Below are 24,509 nucleotides of genomic sequence, written 5' to 3' on the forward strand. Positions count from 1 at the left end.
CTCTAATATTTAAGGTTTCCTTCTTGTTGGCTGAACTCCCTTGGTGGGCAAGGGGGAGTCCAGGGCCCTGGGTCAAAGTTGGGTGTGAGAATGGGTCTGGACATCACTCTAAGAGCAGCTGGGAATCATGCAGAATGTAAGTCAGTATTCATGACGAGATGGACCAAGGATCATGGAGCCTCTCGGAAACAAGCATTTACTCAGAAGGCCCCAAATGGGGATGTGCGGTCTCTCAGGGGCTGAGGCAGAGGGTCTAACTTGGGACCCCCAGGGAAGAAAGCTGGTTTGGGAGGTAGGACCTGGGAAGACCCTGGAACCTGGGGACAAAAGCACCTGTGTAGACCCTCTATGCGGTTCTTGAAACCACTTAGCTGGTTTTAGCCACTTCTAGTGAAAATAAATTTAAACTTGCATCAAAGATGGAAAAACTCCACACAGTCCTTCAGGGTTCATGTTCTAAACATTAATTTTTATTCTTCAGTTCTGTCCACATAGGTGGTGTTACAGGAGTTTGGGTGCACCCAGAAGAAACCCCAAAAGTTGTCATCCTGCAGACACCCCCGATTTTCTTGTGATTTGCCTCATTCTCTTAAAAGTCAGCTGTGTGAAAGTTTCCTGTCTGCTAAGCACTGCACGCTGCATGTAATCACGGTTCTCAGTTGTTGCTACATGGCTGTTCTGTGCTTTGTTCTGTGAGACTTCCCCAGTGCTGCCTTCCACTGAGGTCTCTAGCTCGCCCTGGGGTCTGCTCTGCTTTGCAAAGGCCTTAGCAGAGGCAATTTGCAAATGACCAAATTAACCCCTCTTAAGTGATTGAAAACATTACAGCTTTAAGCAAAGTAATATAAATTGAAATGTGTATATTCCTCTTTTTTTCTCTTATTCCTTTTTTTTTTTTTTAGTGAACACATAAAAATGTCTTAATTCATACCTATCTCAATGTCCAGCTCATGCATTGTATCCTGTTCCTCGTGGGTGGGGCCCTTCTCTCACTCATCCTGTACCCAAAGCACCTTGCTCAGTGTCTGGTTCCAATTAAGTGCTCAGTAATGGGTTGAGCAGAATGAATTAAATTAACCAGTAGGACCACAAGTTCAGCAAGAAATTGGGGGTAAAAACTTCCCACTACAAATCACCCAAAAATACTAAGTAAGGTATAACAATGCTGCTTTAAAATACACAGCTGAGATTTCAAGAAAGTAAAAAAAAAAAAAAAAAAAAAAAAAAAAAAAAATCTCAATAAAAGAGCCGAGAACAGGTGCCAGGCAACAGGGGTGGCTGGTTCCCAGGGCAACTGCTGGGTCATCATGAAGAGCTGGGATGAACGGCTTCCCAGTGCAGATGGTGGTGGGCGGCTGGAGTGGAGAGCTAGACCAAAAATCAGACCACAGAGGTGACAAAGAAAATTTTCTTACCTGCATTTGCTTTCCAGGAGGAAAATCTAAAAATCTGTCACCACAGGTGTGTCCCCCTGAAAGCTGGGTTTTCCCATTTGTGTCTTCTGCCTGGTACAGAAACCCTAAGCTGGACATTCACGTAAAGTGTCCTGAACTGGACGCAGCGGAAGTGTCCGGCTCCGGTACACAGGTGCTTCTGGAAGGAAGCATCTTCACCCAGGCCTCAAGGGCCCACAGATCAAGTCCGAGGACAAGCTTGTCTCCCCAGTGCACAAACTACACAAAGAAGGAGCCACTGTGTGTGCAAGTCCGCAGGTACCAAAGTGAGGCTACATCCTCAAAGCTTCAGATAATGAAGTGAGCAGGCATGAGTACATTTGAAATGTTTTTGAAAAAGTGGAAATTAAAAATATAAACCTGAAACAAGACGCTGTAGCCAGAACTTATCTGGGAAAAAATCAACCTAAAAATAAAAGCCAGGAAGATATATCACATAGGAGCTCAGAGGCAGGCTCTGCAGTGAGGAGTGTGGGCACCAGGGACGCAGCACCGGATGCGGTAGGGAGAGGGAACCACTCGGGAGGACAGCTGGCCAGTCTGACGGCAAGCCTGGCAGGAGAACATGCCATGGCTAACAGCCCGGGTGATGCACCAGTTCTCCGATGCGGACAGCAGGATCACCCCAAAACAGAGAGAAGGCCACGGCCAGGCAATGGCGCCGAGGCCAGGAAATGCCAGAGACCGAGAACAGACGGCCCCCTGCACGCACAAGAGCAGCAGGACAGACAGCAGGTGCCTTCCAAGGGCCTGGAGAAGATGACCGTCCACTCAGACTGTGCTGAAGCTGAACTTCCACCCAAAAATGAAAGGGAAGGAGACATCTCAGAAAAACAAACCAACAGGGTCCACAACCAGCAAACCCTCATTAAAAATGCCCAAGGAATGTGCTTCAGAGGAGACTATGAAGCCAGAAAGAAGAACTGAGAATCAAGAAATAATGTAAGCATAAATAGATAGATAGATAGATAGATAGATAAGGAAGCCTAGCAAAGACTTGACTATTTAAAGCAACAGTAGGGACATCTGGGGGGCTCAGCTGGTTAAGCATCTGACTTTGGCTCAGGTCATGATCTCACAGCTCGTGGGTTCGTGTCCTGCATTGGGCTCTGTGCTGACAGCTCAGAGCCTGGAACCTGTTTCAGATTCTGTGTCTCCTCTCTCTCTGCCCCTCCCCTGCTCACGCTCTGTCTCTCTCTCTGTCAAAAATAAAATTAAAAACATAAAAAAAAAAAATTTTAAGCAATGGTAAAATTAGGCAGAAGGCACTAAAAAACAAGGTAAAGTAAATACTGGACAGCAAATAACAGTTGACGGGGAGATAAAAGTTACACGCAGCACGTGCACAGAATAAAACTAAAACATCAGAGCAATAGCACGAGGTACTGATCACATGCACACACCCTGTGAGGGCATCATGGGGGTCAGCACCCCAGCATAAGCAAAGTGGTTACCTGGGGCATCCCCGGGGTCTGACTCAGTTGTCGTCCTGGTTTTGGTGACTATTGGTAGGTATATTATAGATGTATTATACGTATATAACATATAACGTATATTATAGATATGTAGATGTATTATATTAATATGTATGTAACATATTACATGTTATGTATATATTAGATATTATACGATATGTATACATTATATTGTTTTCTATGCTTTTGGTAGGTTTAAAATATTGCATTTTCCGTTATTTAATGTGAACTCTGACCACAAAACAAAATCCCCAGTCCTATTTATAATCCCTCACTCAGTACAGAGAATAGAAAATGGACAAAGACTTAAAATTAGAGTTTTCAAAGACACTTTCAGAATGCCAGCATGCCCTCGCGTCTCTTCTTGAGCTAAAAAGAATGCCAACAGTGTCATCACAGGTGCAGACTCCTTAAAGTCTAAAACGGGGATCTTTCTTTGCGTCTTAAGGTTCAACAAGGAAAAATCCTCCTGATATCAGATAATACATTAGCTTGCCAGGTCGAACTTCAAGCTAATCTTGATTGCCTGAACTATTTGAGAGGCTAGACTAATTCGTTTCATTTTCTCATTAAATCTTAACTAGAAGCTCATTTTTCCAAATATTATAGTTTACTTCTGAAATATGTCATTACAGTATTGAGCCTCCAATAACAAGGGTAACAGAGAGGGAAAACCCTTGTTGAAGGCATCACCTTGATGTTAAGAACAACACAGGGATGGGTGGTGGGTGCAGGCCAGCCTACAGGGGTCCGCTGGCCTGTGGCGGTGGCCGAGCCCCGTGAAGCTGCAGGAGCAAAGGCCTCATCGGGCCACCCCTCCTGCCCCAGCCTGCACCCGAGTTAGCTCAATGACCCCAGGGTGAGGGCTCTGCTCAGTGTGTCCCTGGTGGGCACAACCCCTCTCTACAGTTTAGAACTAAGCTGGTGTGAACCGGGCTATGGAGAAATCAGGGCCAGTGCAGAATGTCCCATGGTCCCCACTCCCAGGGCCCAGGGCAGTGTAAACCCAGTTAGGTCAGAATACATTTGCAAAACCAGCCAGTTCCTGTGGTTGCTGGGGCTCTCTCACAGGAAGCACCCCTCCAAACCCCTCTGGTCTCAGCAGCAGAACAGTGATCAGACAGTGAAGCTGGGAACCCCTTCAGGTCAGTCTTCTCCTTGCTCCATACAAAGTCATCCACAATGAATTTTAAGGAAAAATGTGGGCATTTAAAGAGGTGAATAAAATGTCTGGGTTCAGAATGGAGGTGGGCTTGGGCACCTGGGTGGCTCAGTTGGGTAAGCATATGACTTCGGCTCAGGTCAGGATCTCATGGTTCGTGGGTTCAAGCCCCACATCAGCTCTGCTAACAGCTCGGAGCCTGGAACTTGCTTCAGATTCTGTCTCCATCTCCCTCTGCCCCTCCCCCACTCGGACTCTATCTCTGTCTCTCAAAAATGAATAAGCATTAAGAAGAATGGAGGTGGGCTGTGAAGTGACACTGTCTCTCGTGTGCCCGGCCATCAGCAGCCAAGAGCCCTGCATGAAAGGAAGCATGTGGCCAGATGTGGGAACCTATGCTTTGTCCACTGCTGGCCACCAAAAGCTCACATGTGTGTTTTTCTTTCTTTGCAGATTGCGTTTTACGTTCTGGTGAAAGCCATTTACACGCTGGGCTACAGTGTCTCCCTGATTTCCCTGACAACCGGAAGCATAATTCTTTGCCTCTTCAGGTAAGTATCAGAAATGAGCAGTTCTGCAGTCTAAGACCAGAAATTGTCCATTTAAGCCGTCTAGGCCCATCAGAGGAGGACAGAAGGTCACTGCCTCCAAGCCCTCTCTCTGTGTGTTAAATCAATAAAACTCCCTCGGGGAATGCTTGTGTGAAATATGATGCTAATATTTACATTTTTATTTAACTATTCTGCATTTCTTATATAAAGAGATAATACTGCCTTTGGACAAGAATTCAGTTCAACTACTGTTTACTGAATGTTAGCCATTGTGCAAATCTTTTGAAAATACAGAAGCAATGTGATCTCACCCTTGCTACTCAGAAAGCAGCTACATTTGGGGCATCGGTGCTTTATTAAGAGACACTACACTGTGGTCAAGAGTATGAAAGCAAGGGTCAGACTGCCTGGGTTCAAGTCCTGGGTCAGTCTCTTAGTAGCTGTGTGACCTCGGACAAATTACTTAACCTGTCTATGACCTGTAAAGTGTGGGTGCTAGTGAAGCTCTGTGGCATGCAGTCAGCACTCTAAATTTTGCATTATTCCCCTGCTGGTGAGGTTAGAGATCCCCCCTTACCTGAGCCGCTGGTAGGTCTTTTCAGTAACTAACAACATACACTGCATACGGCTGGTTGGTCAGGGTTAGAGTTAGAGGCTTTGGTTTCAGAACAGAAGCTTCTGGCTTGAAACGCTTGAGTATTACTAGCACCAAATAAACTGGATGATATCCCACTTATTTTAACAGGGATTTAATCTTATTTATCTTCACACAGATTCGTTCAAACATTGGCCAGTATTCAGATAAAATCAAAGATAAAACAAATGGAATATTTTAGAAACTAACAGACAGCCCATTAGGAGATCCATACTTGGAAGTAAACAAGTGAAAACTGATGAAGAACGCAGCTGAGAATCCCTTCAAGTGTAATAAAGTCGTTTATTTTTTTCAGGCATCTCAAACATATCTAGAGGGTAGTAATTCTCAGAAAGAGTACATCAGTACCTTTAATCCAGTGTGGGGTAGTCACCATCATATTCTAGTTCTGAAAAGAAAAGGAACAACTCTGGTGCAACATTGATATCTGTTCTATCTTTCGTATTTTATTATGTATTTTTAAATCTTCAAATGGTTAAAGATTAAAGAAAAAGAAAGGAAAAATGTAGGGAGGTAAGCTGGTGACTCAATAAGGGTAACTTGAACTAGAAGAATTTCAGCTTATGTTTAAAGAGTTCCCATCTTGAACAATCCGTATCCGTGGCATTGGTGATTTCTCTCAGATTTGTGATACATGACATACTGAATTAGCCAGCCTAATGGCATTTTGGAAGTTTTGCAAATGTGGATGTGGGTCCTTAAGAGAATCTCAGATGGCATCATGAGTATCAAACAGTCTTTTATACATGGACCTCGTTAGTCACCCACTGGTGACACTTGGTTAGGAAAGGACATGTCTGCTTCGGTGTCATTCTGCTGCTGGTTCGGAGTGTCACGGCCACCAGGAAAAGTGTCCAGAGCTGATGTGCAAGCCCTCGGGTCCGCCTCCACCTTGGGCCACAGAGGCGCTTACGCTGCTGCCTCCATCTGTCAGCTGCGCTTATGTGTCCCATGCCACAAGTGTCGATTTCAAACTCCCGACTGTAAAACTAACTCCATTTCCAACCCAGTAATGCCACTCAGGAAACAGAATTACTTACAGTCGTGGAACACTTGCTGTTCATAGTGGCCTCATAGCTAAGAAAGCATGAAGTAACCATGTTCTTCTTTTACAAACACAGAAACGGCCTGACATATCTCCTACGCCAAGTCCAAAGTGCAGCATAGACTTGAATAACAAACACACGACCTACTTTTGCGTGGGATTCGCTGGGTGGTCGTCGCAGCCGCCATCTTTGAGTGCGTGTGAGGTCCAGGCACTTGCCAAAGCAGCTCCAATCCCACGAGCTCGGGAGCAACCGCGCCGGTTGCTAACACAGACCACACCACACACTCTCTGGGTGTTTATTAACTCAGTCCTTACGTTAGCTCAGGCAGGAAGTGCCACTGCTGTCCCCGTCCTACCCGCGAGAGGAGGGCAGCCCACAGAGGTGCCGAGCACCCAGCTTGCAGAACTGGACAGATGCGCCACCGCCCGCCCCTCCCTCCACCCTCGGGAGTTGTTGGGGTTCCGTTCTAGCCGCCGAGCCTGAGCGGGCTCCAGCGCGGCTTCTCTGGAGGCCACGGTCTCCGCTCCACCCTTCATCCAGTGCAGATCCATACTCGGCAGTGAAATGTTACACTGAGCGCTGAGGGATAAAGGACTCAGCTAAGAAACTCAGCAAATGTGATTTATTTGGATTTAGTGTGTGTTCATCTCTGAGTGACAGCGATAAGCCCCCCGCTGCACTCAGGGGAATGTCATGGGTGAGAGAGAGTGAGAAGGAGAAAAAAGAAGAGGAGAGGAGAGGAGAGGGGAAGGGAAGGGGAGGGAAGGAGAGAAGGGGAGGGGAAGGGAAGGGGAGGGGAGGGGAGGGGAGGGAAGGGAAGGGAAGGGAGAACGGTGGTTTGAGAGATGAGTGAATGCAGCCAGCCTGAGGGGCAGTGGGCACAGGACAGCGTGGGGCAAAGAGGCCGCTTTCCAGGAGAGCTGTTCCCGCGAGGAGCAGACTTTCACACGCATTGCCTATTTCTTTCAATTTGTTGGATATTTTTATTAATTTTCCCCTTTAAGGTTGTTATACATTCTGTTCTTCTTCTAGGCATCACCCCAAAATTGCAACACGCATCCTTGTCTCCTAGGAGTTAACCTCCAATTGCTATTTTTACCACTTCCCCATCAACTGGAGACTTTACATTTTAATTCCACTTACCCCCACCCATGCCTTTTGTGTTTTGTGCTGTATTTTATTTTTTTTTAATTTTTTTTTTCAACGTTTATTTATTTTTGGGACAGAGAGAGACAGAGCATGAACGGGGGAGGGGCAGAGAGAGAGGGAGACACAGAATCCGAAACAGGCTCCAGGCTCTGAGCCATCAGCCCAGAGCCTGACGCGGCGCTCGAACTCCCGGACCGCGAGATCGTGACCTGGCTGAAGTCGGACGCTTAACCGACTGCGCCACCCAGGCGCCCCATGTGCTGTATTTTAATCCGACGTCCATTTTAAGGCCATAGGTCATTATAGTTGCCGTCATTTAGAGTCAGTATCTGTTTAGAGACGTCTTCATCTTCCCCGAGTTCCTTCCTGTATTTCGTGTCTCCACCTGGGGTCCTTCCCCTTCTGCCTGACGACCCCCTTCGGTATCTGTCAGCACAGGCCTGCCAGCAATGACTCCTCATGGTTTTTGATTGCCTGAGATCACCTTAATTTTGCCTTCATTTGAGAATACTTTCAAGAGTGTTGAATTCCTTATCGGCAGCTATTTTCTGTCATCACGTTAAACATGAGCCTCGTTCTTCTTTTTAAAGTCAGCTGCCAGTCTCACTGCTGCTGCACTGAAGGGATGCGTCATTTTGCCCAGACGCCTCGAGGGTTTTGTTTGGTCTCGGGTTTTCAGCAGCTGCACCATCATGGGACTTAATGCGGTTTCCTTGGTATTTCTGCTTCTCGGGGTTAATAACATTCCTTTAATCTGTTACTGGGTTTTACTAGTTTCCCAAAATTCTTACCTAGTATTCTTTAAATATTGCTTCTTCCTTTTTTGTCTCCTGTTTCTTCCCAAACCGTACTGTCATGGGTTCAGGGTTTTCACCATTTTCCCTTATATTTCCTACACTGTTTCTGTGCTTTCCCTCATTTTGTCTCTGCTTTCATCTATACTTACTCCACTGATATGTTTTCTAATTCAGAGTATTCTCATGTACTACGTCTGATCTAACATCAGACTCAGCTATTTGTTCATTTCAGGGTTCTTTCTGAGTTTTCAGTGTTCCATTTGATTGTTGTAATCAATTCCGTTCTTTAATACAATTCTCTACCTCTTCATCAGTTTTCTTGACTATGTAAATCTGAGCAAGACAGTGCATGTCTTAAAATGCCAGTATCTGAATCTCCTTCTATTCCCTGGGGTTTTTGTTGCATTTGATCATTAGCTCCTGTTCCCGGCACGCCTTGTAATTCATTTTTGAAATTACAAATAATTAAATTGTAGAGGCTTTGGGTGATATCTTGCTACAGAGAGGATTTAATTTTTCTAGCAAGATGGGCAGATCACCCTGAGCCACTCGGGGGTTGAGCTGATTTGAGACCATGTCTCAAGCTTTGGGAAGTCTGTTGTTTCTGGTTTGTCATAGTTCCTAGATCATAGCTCTTCCCGGGTTTCTAATTAAAGCCCAGGAGCGCCTCTGTTCCTGCAGGCCCTGAATCCCAGTAGCCATTGCTCAGTGCGTGAGATTGCTAACATTTCTTCCCAGCCTTACTTCCTTAGCCACTGCTTTGGCCCCATCCCTCGGCCTCTCACCCAGCACGGCACACCTTGTGTGGGTAGCTGCCTCACATGAGGAGATCCGAGGCGGAGGGAGGACGTAGGGTGCATCTCGGTGTCTCCCTTCTCGCCTGGGTCTTGGTCCTCTAGGTCCTGGCCACTCTGGCCACAATCCTGAGTCCTCAGGTGGCTTTCTGAAATCACACTGACCTCTTGGGGGGAGGTGGTCAGATAAGCTGCTTCTTTCCAGCCTCTCATGCAAGACTTCTGCAGTGTGTTTTCTAATGTCCTTCAAAAATGGCACCTTTACTTAACCCTAAAGGTCTAGTAGTGACTGTGGGAGTGCGCTTGTGTGAAGCTTGCTTCCTGAGGGCTCTGAATTAAAAGTCCACGTCAAATCAAATGCCCAAATAAGTGTTCTCCAGAGCAGAATTTAAGTGGTACAAGAGAATTAGAAACAAAATGTTCCAAGCACTTTTTAGAGAAGCAAGGTATCATTAAAGTTGAGTTCCAAGGCAGATCACGCTATGGGCCTCGCAGGAAATTGGCTGTGAGGAGGTGGGGTCTTGGCGGCTGGAAGTGGGCACTCGCCATTGCAGGCTCCGGACTCAGCACCGTTTGCTTTACAGTGTTATCGTGAAATCCTATTTCACAACCCCAGCCTGAGGAGCTCATCAGAAATAAAGGAAAAGCTTGATGTAGAAAATAGTTACCATAATGCAAAACTGAAAACATTCCCAAATATACAGTAAGGAACAGTAACTTCCATACAAAAAGAAGAAAACCTTAAGATTAAAGCCACATAGGTAATTGTTAATGTGTTCACAACATCCGAGTTTGATTATCTAACCCTTCCCCCACCCCTCATCCCTGCCTCTCCCACCCCTCATCCCTGCCTCCCCCACCACAGGAAGCTGCATTGTACCCGGAACTACATCCACCTGAACCTGTTCCTCTCCTTCATCCTAAGAGCCATCTCAGTGTTGGTCAAGGACGATATTCTGTACTCCAGCTCAGGCACGCTGCACTGCCCTGACCAGCCATCCTCCTGGGTAAGGCTATCCCTGTGAGCAGGATCCTGTCACTGAGGGGAGGGTGGCCTTTGTGAACGGCCCCAGAGCCCTTTGCCTCCTTACTGCCCCACCCCTTTGTCTCTGTCCCCAGCTCACACTGTGATGAAGTCCCATAGCCAGCACACAGGGGTCTCTGAGGCACCGGTGAAGGCAAGGGGCCAGGCCCGAGAAGCGCAGGGGTCTGGCCAAGAGGCTGGGGCTCAGAGCAGGTCCAAGGTGGGCAGTGGAGACAAAGGCACACTCACCTTTGTCTCACCTGCAATGACAAAGGCACCTGCAATGTCCCAGGCACGTCCAGAGGCTGGAGGTCACGGGCCTTGAGCACTGAAGCCCAGGCAGAGGCAGAACAACACAAGGGCACTGCCTCCGGTGATCAGCAGCCGCTCTGGGCTAGAAAACCTGATGCAGATGCACAACGCCATTATTTTCACCCCAAATCTCCCAGATTATGAGCATAGATGCTTCCATGGGTTGCTGGGAGGAAGTCACCCGTGTGGTGAATGAACTCCTTCCTGCAGCACTTGCTGGGAGCCCAGTGCGCATCTGTGAGTATGCCTGGGCCCAGCTCTTTGATACAAGGGAGGCCGTGCCAATGATTTCTAGAGATGCACACCACTGGTGCTGCTCTTCGCCCCTGGCTGTGTTCGTGGTGGGTGTTGGTGGGCCTTTGGTGCTTGGTGCATTTACTGTGCCCTCCGATACGCAAGTCCCTCCACTAAGTTTCATCTGCGGGCGCACAATGCAGTGTCCTCAGGGCCTTGGGCTCTGGTGCCTCAGTCTGGATTTGACCGCAGGCTCTGAGGCTGGCCCCTGTCTTCCTAAGGAGCCAGCATGCCGGCTCTCCTCGCGAGTTCCAAGCAGATGGACTCATCTGCGTGGCACTGTGGCTCTGGACTGAACAGATTGGAATTAGTTGTAAGACAGTGAAGCCTTTTGCAACATCACAGAACATCAGCTGTTTCCGAGGCTGCAGGTGAACGTATTTCTGGGGATAATCAGCTCATAACACACTTGGACTGAGTTAATAAAAGGAGTTTGCTATAATAATAAAATTAACACAAGATCCTTCACCTAGCAAACTCCCACCCCTGAGGGGACATCAGGGCCCCTGGGGCTCACGCCCCACCATGGAATCTCCCACGTAGGTGACAAGGGGTGAGCCCCAAAGCCAGTCCGGGCTCTCCTCTTGCTGAGAAACCTCCACTCTCTTCTCTGGGGGGCCTCAAAGCTCTGCTGGAAGAAGCCCTCCTTCCTCTGCTTCTTATTAAAGGACTGGGCCCTGGTGGGGCGTCCAGCCCAGGGCCATGCTCCCAGACACATAGACAAGACCTGGTGGGCTCCTGAGGGCCAGGGGAGTGACGGGGACCGGAGGGAGCAAGTGCCCTGCCATCGCCCACCGCACCCCGCCTGCCCCTACACTGGGAATCACAGACCCCTCCGCCATTCCCAACACTGGGGGCCTCGCCCAGCCATTTCTCAAGAGTCTTAGAGGACAGGGCTCTTTGCACGGACACTGAGGGTGAGTGCCCAGTGACCTTCCAGAGAGCAATTTGTGAATGAGGACACAGGCTGAGGGAAGCCCAGCAGCTGGGTGGACTCGATGGGGCTGCAGGCAGGGCTCAAGCCACAGGTGCACAGCACACTCTGGCATTAAAGATCCCCCAAGGATCCAGGTCTGAGGCCTGAAGTGTGAGAAAGAGGGAGCGGGGACGGGGTCCCCCTGCCCAGTCCCCAGCTGCACCCCTCCAGCACGGTGCCACTGAGCTGTGTGCCAACAGAGGAAAGAAGGCAGGAGAGAAGGAGGACCACGTCTTCCTTCTTATTGTGCCCAGAGAATTGGAGGTTTTGCGTAAGTGAGTCAGAGATGCAGTCAGCCCACAGCATGAGGCACAGAAAAAACATCTTTTCTTACAGTTGCATTTGTGTGGACATTTTTGTTCTCAGCTAGGTTTGATCAAATCAACATTGTGCTCCCAGGACGAACACAGGGCACTCCACATAGGTCCAGGAGTCTGTTTCTCAAGACATTGGCAGGACCAGGAACCCGACAGAGTCTGTTTCCTTCCAAGAGAAGGCTTCTCCCTCCACCGGCCCCTCTCTCTACACACCCTGGACGTAACAGTGACCCCTGGGCTCAGTGTGTCTCCTCCTGGCTGCCGAGGGGGCTGGAACAGGCAGTCTATTCGCACTGAGACCAGAACAGATGGCATGTATAGTTGACAAGGATTCTCAAAAACCCACCCTCGGGCTTTCTAAGGTACTCCCTGAGAGCCTGAGTGCAGCCTGCCCCAGGGAGGGCTTGGGTCAGGACGTACATGGCAACTATGAGCTCTGCAATGAAGCCATAACATCTAAACAGGGATGCACCCATCCCAGAGCTAAGTTCTGACCTGGCCACTGCCTGCTGCCCCAGGGGGTGCTGAGGCTAGGATGGGAGGCACAGACTCAGGCTGGAGGCTGAGCGTCTGCACATCATGGAGGCTCCTGGGCCCCCCGAGTGGCTGTGCCAGTCCACGGCCCAGGTCAGAATGGCCAGGGTCAGGAGGAAGGGAGTGAGTGAGAGTGTGCACACGCGCATGCATACAAACGTATACATGCATGCTCACAGAGGTACACACCTGCATGAACACAGGTACTGGTGTGCAGACACACGTGCACACACACAGTCACAAGCATGGGTGCACCCACAGGGGGACTCACACACACAGGGACACACATGTACCTTCAGACTTTATTCCGTCCGTGTTCGGATCTATGCTTGAAAGGACTGCTGGTCTGGGCTTTGCGTGGTGCGGTGGGAGCCCCACATCCTCTAGTGTGGCACTGCTGTGACACAGGACACGTGTGAAGCTGCACAAGGGGGCATCACTACAGGCACACAGCTCTGTCACTTGCCGTGCCAGGCCCACATATGCGCCAAGGGCCACGTTCACCCCGTAGCCCTCTGCTTCATGGTGTTTTCACTCATTTAAATAGCCTCTTTTTTTGTTGTTTTTAACCAACTACAGATGCCATAAGTCTCCCAGGGACTAGGGACACACCTTACATTTCTGCACGGTGAGGTGTGTTACTCATTCTTACCTTTGACAACCTGGAGGTGGATTCAGCCTTTCCTGTTCTCTCCAGGGAGTTGGGCCTCGAGGCCAAGTGTCTTGTGTTCTATCATAAAGCCAAACAGGGGGCAGTGCTCCACCTCCAGTTCCCTACCACCGCCCAGCTCCGCACACACGGCCTCCTTCTCTGCACGGCTTTGCCTGGCAATTGTCTGGCCTCTGGAAAGGCATAGTCTAGTCTAGAGACAATGAACAGCCAGGTGGGTGCCTGGACGCTGACCCTCAGCAGGAGCCCCCGGCTTGCTCCCCTTGACTCCAGCCATGCACACTTGTGGGAGGCTCCGGGACCAGGGGATGGGCCTTGGCCCATGCACCTGTGTGTGTGTGTGTGTGTGTGTGTGTGTGTGCGCTGTCCGGGCTGCAGCGGGTCCCGGAGGTGCTCCTGCCACGCTCTCTGCCCTGAGGGATGCAGTTTGAAACCACCACCCAGGAAGGGGAGGTCAGCAGAGAGCTTGTCACTGCAGACCTCCTGTCCGTACACTGTGCTGATGGTCGAGAAACAAATGAGAAGAAAGGCAAAGACGGCGTTTTCGCTGTTTTACCAAGACAATGGAGTCAAGTTAAACAGGCTTTTCCTGCGTCTCTCTTCCTCAAGCGGCAGGACACCATGGCAACCCTCCAAGTCCCCTGGTGTGTCACATCGAATGGTGGCACAATAGTGTAGCGTGTGGACGTGACCTTATTTCATCGTCCCACCAGTTACAAGCACCACAAACGTCAGTGCACACGTGTCTTCATGCACCGTGTTCTTCCCTCAGAAGGAAGTCACGAGGGACCGCGGACCAGAGGGCACGTGTATTTAAAAACTGTAACAAACATTGCCGCTTGGCTTTCCCAGAGGTCAATGACGTGCAGCTTTTCAGAGCTTTGCCGTCTGGTGGGCGCGGAACACGCACTTCTGTGGCACGAAGTCACAAGTTCACTTCGGTTAGTTTCCCTGCTCCCGTACTTGCGTCCCCACATGCGCCTCTCCGCTCACAGCTGGGTCATGACATTCTGCGGGTGGTTTCCACGTGCCAGCCCTGCTCCCGGCCCTGCGGGCATCTGGCCCTCAGCCTCAACTAGCCGCAACTACCCTCCGTGCAGCACCTTACAAAGATAAGCTGAGCCTTGCCCTACTTAGGAAAGAGAGACCGGAACAGGGTCAGGGTGGGAATACCGGAGAGAGTGCAGGGGCATCTTCAGTGGGCCACCTGGTTAACGCTCCCATCAGCCCCGGGCACCAGCTTGGAAGGGCTACCGTGAGTTTCCTGTAAGCACATCAACCCCCAAATACACAGGTCAGCATGTCAGCATATCCGCATACGCACACGTGTATCTACCTCACATGTGTGTGTCCACCTGCATACACGTATACAGAACATCTGCGTGTCTCGGTATATCCACATGTATGTGAGCATATCCACATCTATAGAGGTATACTCACGCATATATCAAATATACCCACACATACATATAAGCACGTGTAAGTATGCGTGCATCTCCGTCGCACCTGGATACATATGTATTCGGGAGGGGAGGCAGCAGAGATACAGAAGAATAGAAATGAAGTCCTGATCATTTTAGTACACTTGAACAAACTTACTGACTAAAAGCCTCAATTTCATATTTGCTCAAGAAGCTAAAACACCCGTACGTTCATGTGAAGGTCTGAGAGGTTAAATACATTTATTTTATATGCTGTGTGGTTGTTCCCAGTGAAAACTCTTTCAAAATGCCTGGGGACATGAGGGCTTGCTGGATTCCCTTGTTTTGCCCTTTACTTTTCTGTCTCCTCTCAAGTGGGTGGTGAGGCCGAGTGGGGCAGGTAGGTGAGCAGAGGGTGGGGGGGCAGGGGGCACAAGCGGGTGTGCTCACCACCACAGTCCCACAGCTCGCTGCCTTCAGAGGCGTCTGTGGACATCTGCCTCCTGCCCGTGTTTCTCTTCCAGCAAGTTCTGGGTCCCAGGGTTGTGGACGCCAGGGGCCTCACTCTAACACTGCTGTGCTGGTGTCCTCAGCTCGTCACACAAACGTGTGCCTGCTTGTGCCCTGGAGCACCTCTGCCCACCGTGAGCTGTCTTATCATGGCCTGAACATGTTCTCTTGCTCTGTCCGTGACTTTCCAGGTCGGCTGCAAGCTGAGCCTGGTGCTTTTCCAGTACTGCATCATGGCGAACTTCTACTGGCTGTTGGTGGAGGGGCTGTACCTACACACCCTCCTGGTGGCCATATTTTCGCCCGGCCGACGCTTCGTGGCCTATCTCCTAATCGGATGGGGTAAGGACTGTCCTCCCCGTGTGTGCCCGACACCCTGTCTCCCACCCTGCAACACTCCAGGCCTCCGCTCCTGCCCCTCTCATCTATAAACGCAGACCTCTCAGTTCAGAAAACCCTTTCCTGCCCCTGTACGATGCACTTCAGGTCCTATCAGGAGGGGCTTTTCTCGGGTGACTAGGTTCCTGGAGACAACACCTGCATATTTCTGGGAATCGGGAACCTGGTTTAAAGCTATTCTAAGCTCCCACTCCTGGGGCTCCCCCAGTGGTGGGAAAGTCAGAAAGAAGGGCCTTGGAGGAGAAAGCCCTCTACCAGGAGGTCCCAATGACATGCCAGGTAGCAGGAGCCTCCACTAGTCAGGACTGGAAGGGCTGTGAGGCCACGAGACACCCACGTTCACAACGAGGGTCACCTCTTGCGATCATTGCCACACTCCAGCCCACAGTAACCACACTCACGATGCACCATGACGCATTCCACCCAGAGAAGCTCCAGCTTTCAAACACATGTGTATCGTCACTGCTTTGTAAGGCATGAGCATAAACTTCTGTGTGCTTCTGAAGCGTTTCCGCTTGATCTTTCCGTCAGAAAGCCCTTGTCTTGCCGACTCTGGTGAAGGAGGGCGCACAGCTGCTAACTAGCACGGGGTTGGGGGGAATCTGGTGTCTTTCTGCAGGCATCCCCACTATCTGCACAGGCGCATGGACCGCGGCCAGGCTCTCCTTAGAAGACACAGGGTGAGTGCTGTGTTCATACCTCTGCCCTTAAAATGAGACTGAGCTACGCTGGCTACTTGCTGGCATCATTACGTCTTTGGAAACTAGAAAGAAGTTTATTATCTGCTTGGAAGGCAGGTTTGCGTTTGCAGTGGCAGCCACGCGGAGAGTAACGCGGCCATCATTTGAACATTTGAACATGGGGAAGACCTTGACCTTCACAAGGGAGGAATTGTTTGGAGCGGGAGTGTTTGGAGAAGATGCGTGTGAGGGATGGGAGCTGAACCAGGTCCTGCGCGAAGCTGGGGTTGGGATAACGCAGGCAGAGAGGGGAGGAGCATCAGGTAGGAGAAGCAGTGTTCACAAAAGGGAACCAAGCAAAACGCAGGCGCTGTTTGCCCGGAGCCAAGTACGGAGAGGTGACCAGTTGAAGACCAGGTTGAAATGGCCAGCGGGAGTGCAGCTCTCTGAGATAGTTGTTCTCTAAAATGCAGCCTGAGCAGGGCCCAGAGCTCCTCTGTTTCACATACACAGTGAGCTGGAGCATGGCCCCACACTCAGGTGCCACCGGTTCCCCCCATGAATGTTGTGCCTCATAAAGGGCTCTCAGGGTTTACCACTTATCTACTCCTGGTAACAAACCACCCTGAAACTCAGTGGCTTACATAATCACGGTTTACATGGTGTGTTTCTGTGCACATGGCATTCTTCTGGCCTCCACCCGGCTTGCTCACACACCACGGGCACCTGCCGGGTTGGCCGAGAGCTGGCGAGTCTGAGGCAGCACCAGCCGGGAGGCTCCTTTCTGTCCTGCAGGTTCCAAGGGCTCCACATCCTACTGCCAAAACCAGCTAAGATTCAGAGGCATGGATCGGTCTCTGCCCTTGCTGGGAGGGGCTGCAGAGCCCCACTGTGGGGGTGTGGGTGACAGACGGACTAATGGAGACACTTGCAAGCACCGCATCCTAGTTCCTACCGGGGACCACCCTTACGCTGAAGACCGAGAATGGAGACACCCTGCTAGACCGACACTCCTAGCTGTGCCTGCCTCAGTTGTTCCAGAGGCATTTTGACCCTTCATTCAAGATACAAATACAGGGGCGCCTGGGGGGCTTGAGTTGAGCATCTGACTTCGGCTCAGGTCATGATCTCGCAGTTGGGGAGCTCAAGCCCCACGTTGGGCTCTGTACCGACAGCTCAGAGCCTGGAGCCCGTTTCAGATTCTGTGTCTCCCTCTCTCTGTCACCCCTCCAATCATTATTTCTCTCTCTCTCTCTCTCAAAAATAAATAAACTTAAGAAAGATACAAATACAAAACATTTGGGAGGTGAGAGGAAATTAATTTTCGGGAGAGAAACTTCCCTTTTCTGATGTTGGCTGGCGTGAACACGAGCTACGTGTCAGGGGCGAGGCCACAGGCAGTGCACGGACCCTTGTGTGCTTGGTTTGTGGATGAATCAGAGGTAACATGATTTTCCTTCTCTCTTTTCAATAGTTGCTGGGATACCAATGACCACAGTGTTCCCTGGTGGGTTATACGAACACCAATTTTAATATCTATTATAGTAAGTAATTCCGGTATCGAAACATGAGTTATCCCTTGGGTTGCACGTTTGGGCAGAGAAGGAGCCCCTTTCCCTGTACTGAATATAAATAGCCCTGTTCTACTCGGTCTTGGAGAACCACACACAAGCGTCCCGGCCCCTTCCCGCAGTCGCAGAGGTGGACTCGTCCCCCTTCAGGATGAGATCTCAGTGAGGGCGGGGGCAGCGGAGAGAGCTGCATGTTCCCCTGTGGGGAAGGAGACCTGTGGGAGTCAGAGTCACCAGGTCACAATGTTAGGGCTCACTTGCTTTTCCCTTTAACATCCCTTGACATCTCACATCTCAAATTCACTTGTGAGACACGAGGCAGTCAAGAGACAAGATTGCAACTTTGGGGGAGACCCAGGCTGGGCAGAGCTCCTGAGCTTCTGCGACAGGTGCCTGGAGCTCTGTCCCAGGCGAGGAGATGACCCAGGGGGGCTGACACATCCTGGCCACACCCACCTCACATACAACATGTTGTCTCTATTTGTGCAGGTCAATTTTGTCCTTTTTATTAGTATTATACGGATTTTACTCCAGAAGTTGACGTCCCCAGACGTCGGCGGCAATGACCAGTCACAGTATAGGTGAGTATGTGTGTGGGTCCAAGGGCTGAGCTGCCTGGAAACCAAGAGTGGAGCGGACAGGCATGTATGGAGAGCAGAGACACTAGAGTCCTGGGTCTGTGCACCAAGAAACGGCCCAGGTTCTCCCCCTTCAGGGGCAGGACTGTGCTCGTGGCTAATTCAGCAGTGTCTTCTCTGGGTGGGGGGGGGGGGGGGTTGCCATGGTGCCATGGTTATTATTCAGGGCAAGCCTCCGTCTTTCACTTCAGCATGGATATCCTCTAGCGAGCTTGCTTACCGAAGCATTTGCCCACTTTTCTGTTCTGTAATCTGCCTGTTCTCCTTGGCCACACATTATTTGTGTTTTATGCTTAATTCTTCCTCCCCATCAGACCACGCGGTTCACACTGGCACCTAATGCCAGGCTTGTGCCTCATAGTAACTCACGTTTCTTGGCTGAGTAATTACATGAAGACGGTAATCATCTTGGGGAAGAGAGCAGAGGCTAAGTAACTCACCCACAGTCATCCAGCTAATTAATGAGGACCTGAAGACTATAAAAGAACTTAAAGATTCTATAAATTTCTATCAAGAATTTATAAAGAAAAAGTAAAGCCCGCAGCTCTGTTATAAAGTGGACACTGGCGTGGAGTGGTTGGTCCAGCCCGTGGGAGCCTCAGGATCAGGTAGACCAGGTTTGGAATCTCAGCCACCCAGAGCTGTGTGACCCTGGGCAGGTTATCTGACTAGTGGCCAGGGGTGGCCCCACGCAGTGTCTCCTTCCTCTCCACCCTTTAGACAACAGGAGTGGACCTAGAAGCCAGACAGGCAGCATCTCTCGTGGTCAGAGGCCCGGTGCTGGGTTTACAGACCAGCCAGAGGCCTTGGGGATGTGACTCCACTGCTCTCTGCCTCAGTTTCCTCATCTGTAAAGTGGAAATAATAGTAATTGTCACTAAGGTATGAAGATTAACTGAGTTAATATTTTAAAGACATTTAGTCCCCGGCACTAGTAAGTATTGTGGGGAAGTCTGGTAAACAGATACATCTGCTTGTGCCCCGGGGCACGTGAAATCCAAGGAACCGCTTTCTCTGCCCAGCCCGTCAGAGGAGGCTGCATAAAAGGCCAGACCTAGAGATGGGATCCCACATCGAACCACGAAGGATAAAGCTGGAGGTCCTGGAGCCCACCCACACTTGCAGCTCAGGGCTGGGACTCTTCTCAGTTGCCCTGGAAACTTTTGATTTGGGGACAGTCTGGTCTAGCTCCCATGCTGACCTTTCCTGCGGGTTCTTTGGGAGTGTTCATTAGGTAGGTCTTAGAGATACTTGATTGTACTTTAGAAACAAAAATAAGTAGAGAGATAGAATCTGTTCTTTTTCCAGGACAGCAAAAAAGGCAGAGCATGTCTGTGACGCTGACCTCTGGTTGTATCTTGATGTCTCTTCTCTGTAACTATTGTTATAACAGTAGCAGTAACAGAACAGGACCAGCCTCGCTGGAAGTCCCTCTAGAGACAAGCATCATAGCAAGCTGCCAAGGTGCATAGTACAGGAGGGCGTTCAGACAGGCTCCCATCTCACAGTGAACTGAAGGACACAGGCCCCCACACAGCCCCGCCTTCTGTCCACAGGCTAATGCTGAACCGAGGTGTCAAGGGCAGCAACCTTGTAAGGTTAGACGTCTGGGGCTGTGAAGGGGCAATGCTCGCTGATGGGCCGTCCTCTGCGACGAGGCCTAGGTCATACCCCGGGCTTCTGGGGTTTGTGCAGATTGCATGAAATAAGAGACACCCTGCTTTTTGTAAATGCCACAGAACGTGGTATTTTGTTGTGAGGGAAATCAGAAGAGATGGAAACTTCCAGAACTTACATCCCAGGCTCTAGGTGCTAGCTTTGAAGCATGTGCCTCAAAAATAGGTAAAGAAATTCATGACTTTTTCTAAGCATTGGGTAAGGTCAACGAACTAGAGAAGGTCGGGGGAGGGGGGCCTCCCCCCTCATCTCCCTCAGCATGAGGCTGCAGGGTGTTCATTAGGGCGTCTTGACCTGCACGCACATCACCAGGTGGCCTGACAGGCCTGGGGCCAAGACCCTCATTCTTGACCAGCCCCGACTTGACCCCAATGCTCCTGACACAGACCTGGTTGGAGTTGCAAGGGTCAAATTTGGCCACACACTGGAACCAGCCAGAACTGCCAGGGCCAGTGCTGCCCACAGAGACCTGATTTAATAGGAGTGAGGAGGCTGGACTGAGCTGTTTGAATCCCTGCATGATGGTCACGTGCAGTGGTGAGAGTTCCTGGCTCAGAGCAGTGGTTCTCAAAGCAGGGTTCCCAGTCAGCAGCCGTGGCACCTCTGGGAATCTGATAGAAATGCAGATTCTCAGATGACACCCCAGACCTCAGAGCCGGCAGCCCGAAGGTGGAGCTGGCCCTCCAGGTGGCTCTGGTGCGGCTGAGGCTCCAGAAGCACTGGCTTGGAGACAGAGACTGTGTTTGCTCAGGGGATGGGGACGGGGACACAGACAACAGGTGCAGCTGTGGGGAGGGCAGAGGCGAGCCCAGCACATGATGCGGTGAGCAGAAGATCTGCTTTCTGACCTGACCGGGGAGGGCGGGAATGTGACGGACAGAGGGTTTGCACGTGCAACACAGAACGCGTGGGACCCAGAGCGTGGGTCGCCGCCCTGCTGCCACACGTTGCGCTCAGCTGCACCCCTGCTGAGTCTGCTCTTCTGATCCCAGAGTAAAACTCTGCCCTTCAGGTGCTGGTGATGGGCCCCGACCCCGGGGCACTAAGGCCCCTCAGGCCGGCGTCGCAGTTGGCGAACTCGTCGGGACATCGTCTCAGAACTTGCCCGGGCATGCTCGTTTTCCTCCCCACGTTGGCACACCCTGACCGTGGCGGGGTCGGGGGTGTCGCTTAAATCCGTGAGATCCGAGGCCCAGACGGGGGAGGCCCTGGCCGTGGGGCTGCGTGCACGTCACGGCACAGGCCTGAGCTCGGTGCCCTTCTCTTCGGTGCAGGAGGCTGACCAAGTCCACTCTGCTGCTCATCCCCCTGTTTGGAGTGCACTACATGGTGTTTGCCGTGTTTCCTATTGGCATCTCCTCCAAATACCAGATACTGTTTGAACTGTGCATCGGATCGTTTCAGGTACACCTGGGAAGGGACCGTGCCCTCCCCCAGCTTGGCGAGTGGCCTCTGACGACCCTTTCTCATTTTCAGGGCCTGGTGGTGGCGGTTCTCTACTGTTTTCTCAACAGTGAAGTACGTGCCCTGTCACAGCAGGTGACATTCAGCTTGTGCGGGATTTCCTCATGTGCCCCCCCCACCTGAACAAGGGTCCAGGTCTGCTGTCGGGCAGCCCCAGTGCCCCAGACGGCCACGGCCGCCTCCTCTCCACACCAGCAGTGCCGGTCGCCCTGGCCTCCCCCGGCCCTGCTCGGGAAGGCTCTCCGGCTGGGTGGTGGGGAGGGACCCTGCCACTCTGCACGGTCACCATCTTGCTCCTTGACCCTGGACGTGGGGCCGAGTGGGGAGGGAGGGACACACAGATGAGAATCCTGCTCCCTGAGTTCGCAGCCCACATCTCATCAGAACGTCCATGCGTGAGCCCCTCTGAGCCCTGCTCCGCCCGCTGAATGCCATTTCCCACGTCCTTCCCGTCCTGCAGCTCTGTGTACCTGCTCACCACATCCCTCTCCCTTCCATCAGTTCAAACACCCTTCACCTCTGTCACTGGGCTCCCGAGTACCGACTCCCCCCGCCGATGTCAGGAAAACCCCCGGTTCCTTCTGTTTTGTCACCTGTCTTCCTGGAGCTCGTTGTTGGGGTGGCGCCTTCTGTCGGGGCCGACCCGGCCCGGGGGGCCTCTCTCGAGGGCACCCGAGTTTACGTTTCCAAGCTCACACCCCGTGTGACCCCCACTTCCTCGTTGCCTTGCCCCCACCGCAGGTGCAGAGTGAGCTGAAGAGGAAGTGGCGGGGCTGGTGTCCGAGCCAGCCCTGCGGCCGGGACCACAGGTTCCACGGCTCGTCCGTCTCGAGGAACGGCTCGGAGAGTGCCCTGCAGCTCCACCGGGGCTCCTGTGCCCCGTCCTTCCTGCAGACAGAGACCTCGGTCATCTAGCGTGCCACCACGCTGCAGACTCCCCAGAGCCCTCGGGCCTCCCCTGGAGCCAGCACCGTAGAGAAATCCTCCATAACATGATGGGGCTGGCCTCTGCTCACCCATCACGGGACTGGGTTACATTGTAACTGGGTCTTAAATCCAGTTAGTGTTAAACTCCAGCAGGTAGGTCATTTTGCTCCTAATGTCGTCTGGCCAAATAGACACATTTTCAAAGAGAACAGGGAGACAGAGACGGCCCCTGACCAGAACTCGGGTCCAGCTGTAATGGGAAGAAATCAAGGGGGTTTTCTCACCTCGATGCCAGTTCTGGGCAGGAGGCAGTGGCCCGACCTGGGGGCTGGGCCCTCCCTCTGCATGACCCCCACCACTGGCCGGTCCCCACTTGGGCAGCCCTCTTGTCTGCAGGACTCATGCACAGAAGCCCTTTGAGGATTTCCGTGAGACTCCGGCCAGTCCAGGTGGAACCTGCCCCTGCTGGGCGCCCCTGCTTTTCCCCTCCTGTCCCAGGGCCTCCTCTCCCTGCTTGTCCACCAGGACAGCCGGCCTGGCCCAAGGAAAGTGCAGAGACAGCTGTCAGATGATAGCAGGAGAGGTGGCACATCACCCCTCAAGGGCACCTGCGCTCTGTGAGGGGCCCTCAACCACTGAAACAGACTCTTCCTGAGGCCACTTCAGGCCTCTTCCCCCAAGAGCAGTGAGAAGGCTGGGCTTGTGGGATCTGGTCATCGGGGCGACAGAGACACTAGACATTTTATTTAGTGGGAGCAGAAACTTATTCTCCTCTTAATGAAAATCATCTTACAGTCATTTCTGTTTAAATGGAGAATTAGTCTAACAAAATATAAAAATGTGTCGAGCGCTTCTGTCCAGAATTGACAAGCAGCAGTCCTAGCTTCCAGTTCCCTTGATGTCTACAGACTTGGAGAGAGGTCTGGGTGGCTGAGCAACCACAGAGGGAGCAGGAAGTCAGCGAGCAGACTGAGGCCACACTGTCCCGGCCCTAACCCTGCACACCCAATAGACGGGCGTTCTGCCCAAACCCCGTCCGGCTGCTGCACTCAGTTCCTCAACCCTTTTTATGATACCGCTGCCCCCCCAAAATGAGGCCACTAAGTCTTCTTCCTGAGGCACCACAGACCGAGGCCACAGGGCCAACGGCCTCAATGGCCGGTGCCAGGGAGTGGGGTAGGGCAGACGGGGGCAGGCCAGAGTGGAAGCCGCTAGTCTTGGGTCCCGCAGCTCAAGTTGGTGTGTGTAAAAGGCCTGGACAGACAGGGATGCAGAGTGGCTGTGTTCAGAGGCCACCTGGAGCCAGGGCCCCCACCTCAGATGATTTACTGTAACCGGGTCCACGTGACCAGCGGAGAGCCAGACCCAGGCTTATGTGGGGCCGCAGGCTGTGCTCCTGCGTTAGACATGCACTGGCCATCCAGGGACCTTCTCCTCAGCCGGCATGGCCAAGGCCCAGTGAGGCGTCGACCGGTCTGTCTTGCCTGGGAACGGGAAGGGGGACGGGAAATTGAATATTTACTAACAGCAGGAGCTGGTGGTCTAAGAATCAACATGTGTCATCTTAAATGTTGTCAATGTGTATGGAACACCCACAAGTCACATGTGGAAACTTCAATAAAACCCCATTTGCTATCTGTAGGCTGGTAGACTCACTCTGCAAGTCCTGTGGTCCTCGGGTCTCACACTGATGAGAGGTTGCACTTTTTAGCTGAGCACCATCACCTTCAGGGGAAATCCACACCTAAAGCGGAGCTCTGATAGAGGAGGGAAAGGAGAAGGCATTGGCACCTTCACGGCCGCTGGAAACAGCCACCCTTCCCCAAGGCACTTAGGCCGCCTTCCAGGACATCCTCCTTAGAGCATCCTGGTCCACGGTCATCATGACTTACAGTGGCCCCAGAAGCCCTGGGGGTGAGGGCCCTGCACACACACAGGAACCCGAGAACCTGCTGACTGGGGGCAGGGCCGACACACGTGTGCACGCACGTGTGCGCGTGTCTGCACGC

The 24,509-nt window shown here is 51.7% G+C and overlaps 1 protein-coding gene across 2 annotated transcripts in view; it reads left to right on the forward strand.

The window, feature by feature from the left end:
* VIPR2 (vasoactive intestinal peptide receptor 2) overlaps positions 1-24,141 on the forward strand; it is a 69,756-nt gene extending 45,615 nt beyond the window's left edge. For both annotated transcript variants that reach the window (XM_027051155.2, XM_027051156.2), the window contains 9 exons: positions 4,545-4,642; positions 9,952-10,093; positions 15,336-15,486; positions 16,163-16,223; positions 17,698-17,767; positions 18,284-18,375; positions 21,384-21,513; positions 21,586-21,627; positions 22,315-24,141. In XM_027051155.2, the coding sequence (XP_026906956.1) occupies positions 4,545-4,642; positions 9,952-10,093; positions 15,336-15,486; positions 16,163-16,223; positions 17,698-17,767; positions 18,284-18,375; positions 21,384-21,513; positions 21,586-21,627; positions 22,315-22,488 (960 nt within the window). In that variant the 3' untranslated portion in view covers positions 22,489-24,141. The remainder of the gene's footprint in view (positions 1-4,544; positions 4,643-9,951; positions 10,094-15,335; positions 15,487-16,162; positions 16,224-17,697; positions 17,768-18,283; positions 18,376-21,383; positions 21,514-21,585; positions 21,628-22,314) is intronic.
* Positions 24,142-24,509: the final 368 nt, after the last annotated feature.

This window comes from Acinonyx jubatus, chromosome A2 (genome assembly GCF_027475565.1).
Source record: "Acinonyx jubatus isolate Ajub_Pintada_27869175 chromosome A2, VMU_Ajub_asm_v1.0, whole genome shotgun sequence".
Taxonomy (NCBI): Eukaryota; Metazoa; Chordata; class Mammalia; order Carnivora; family Felidae; genus Acinonyx; species Acinonyx jubatus.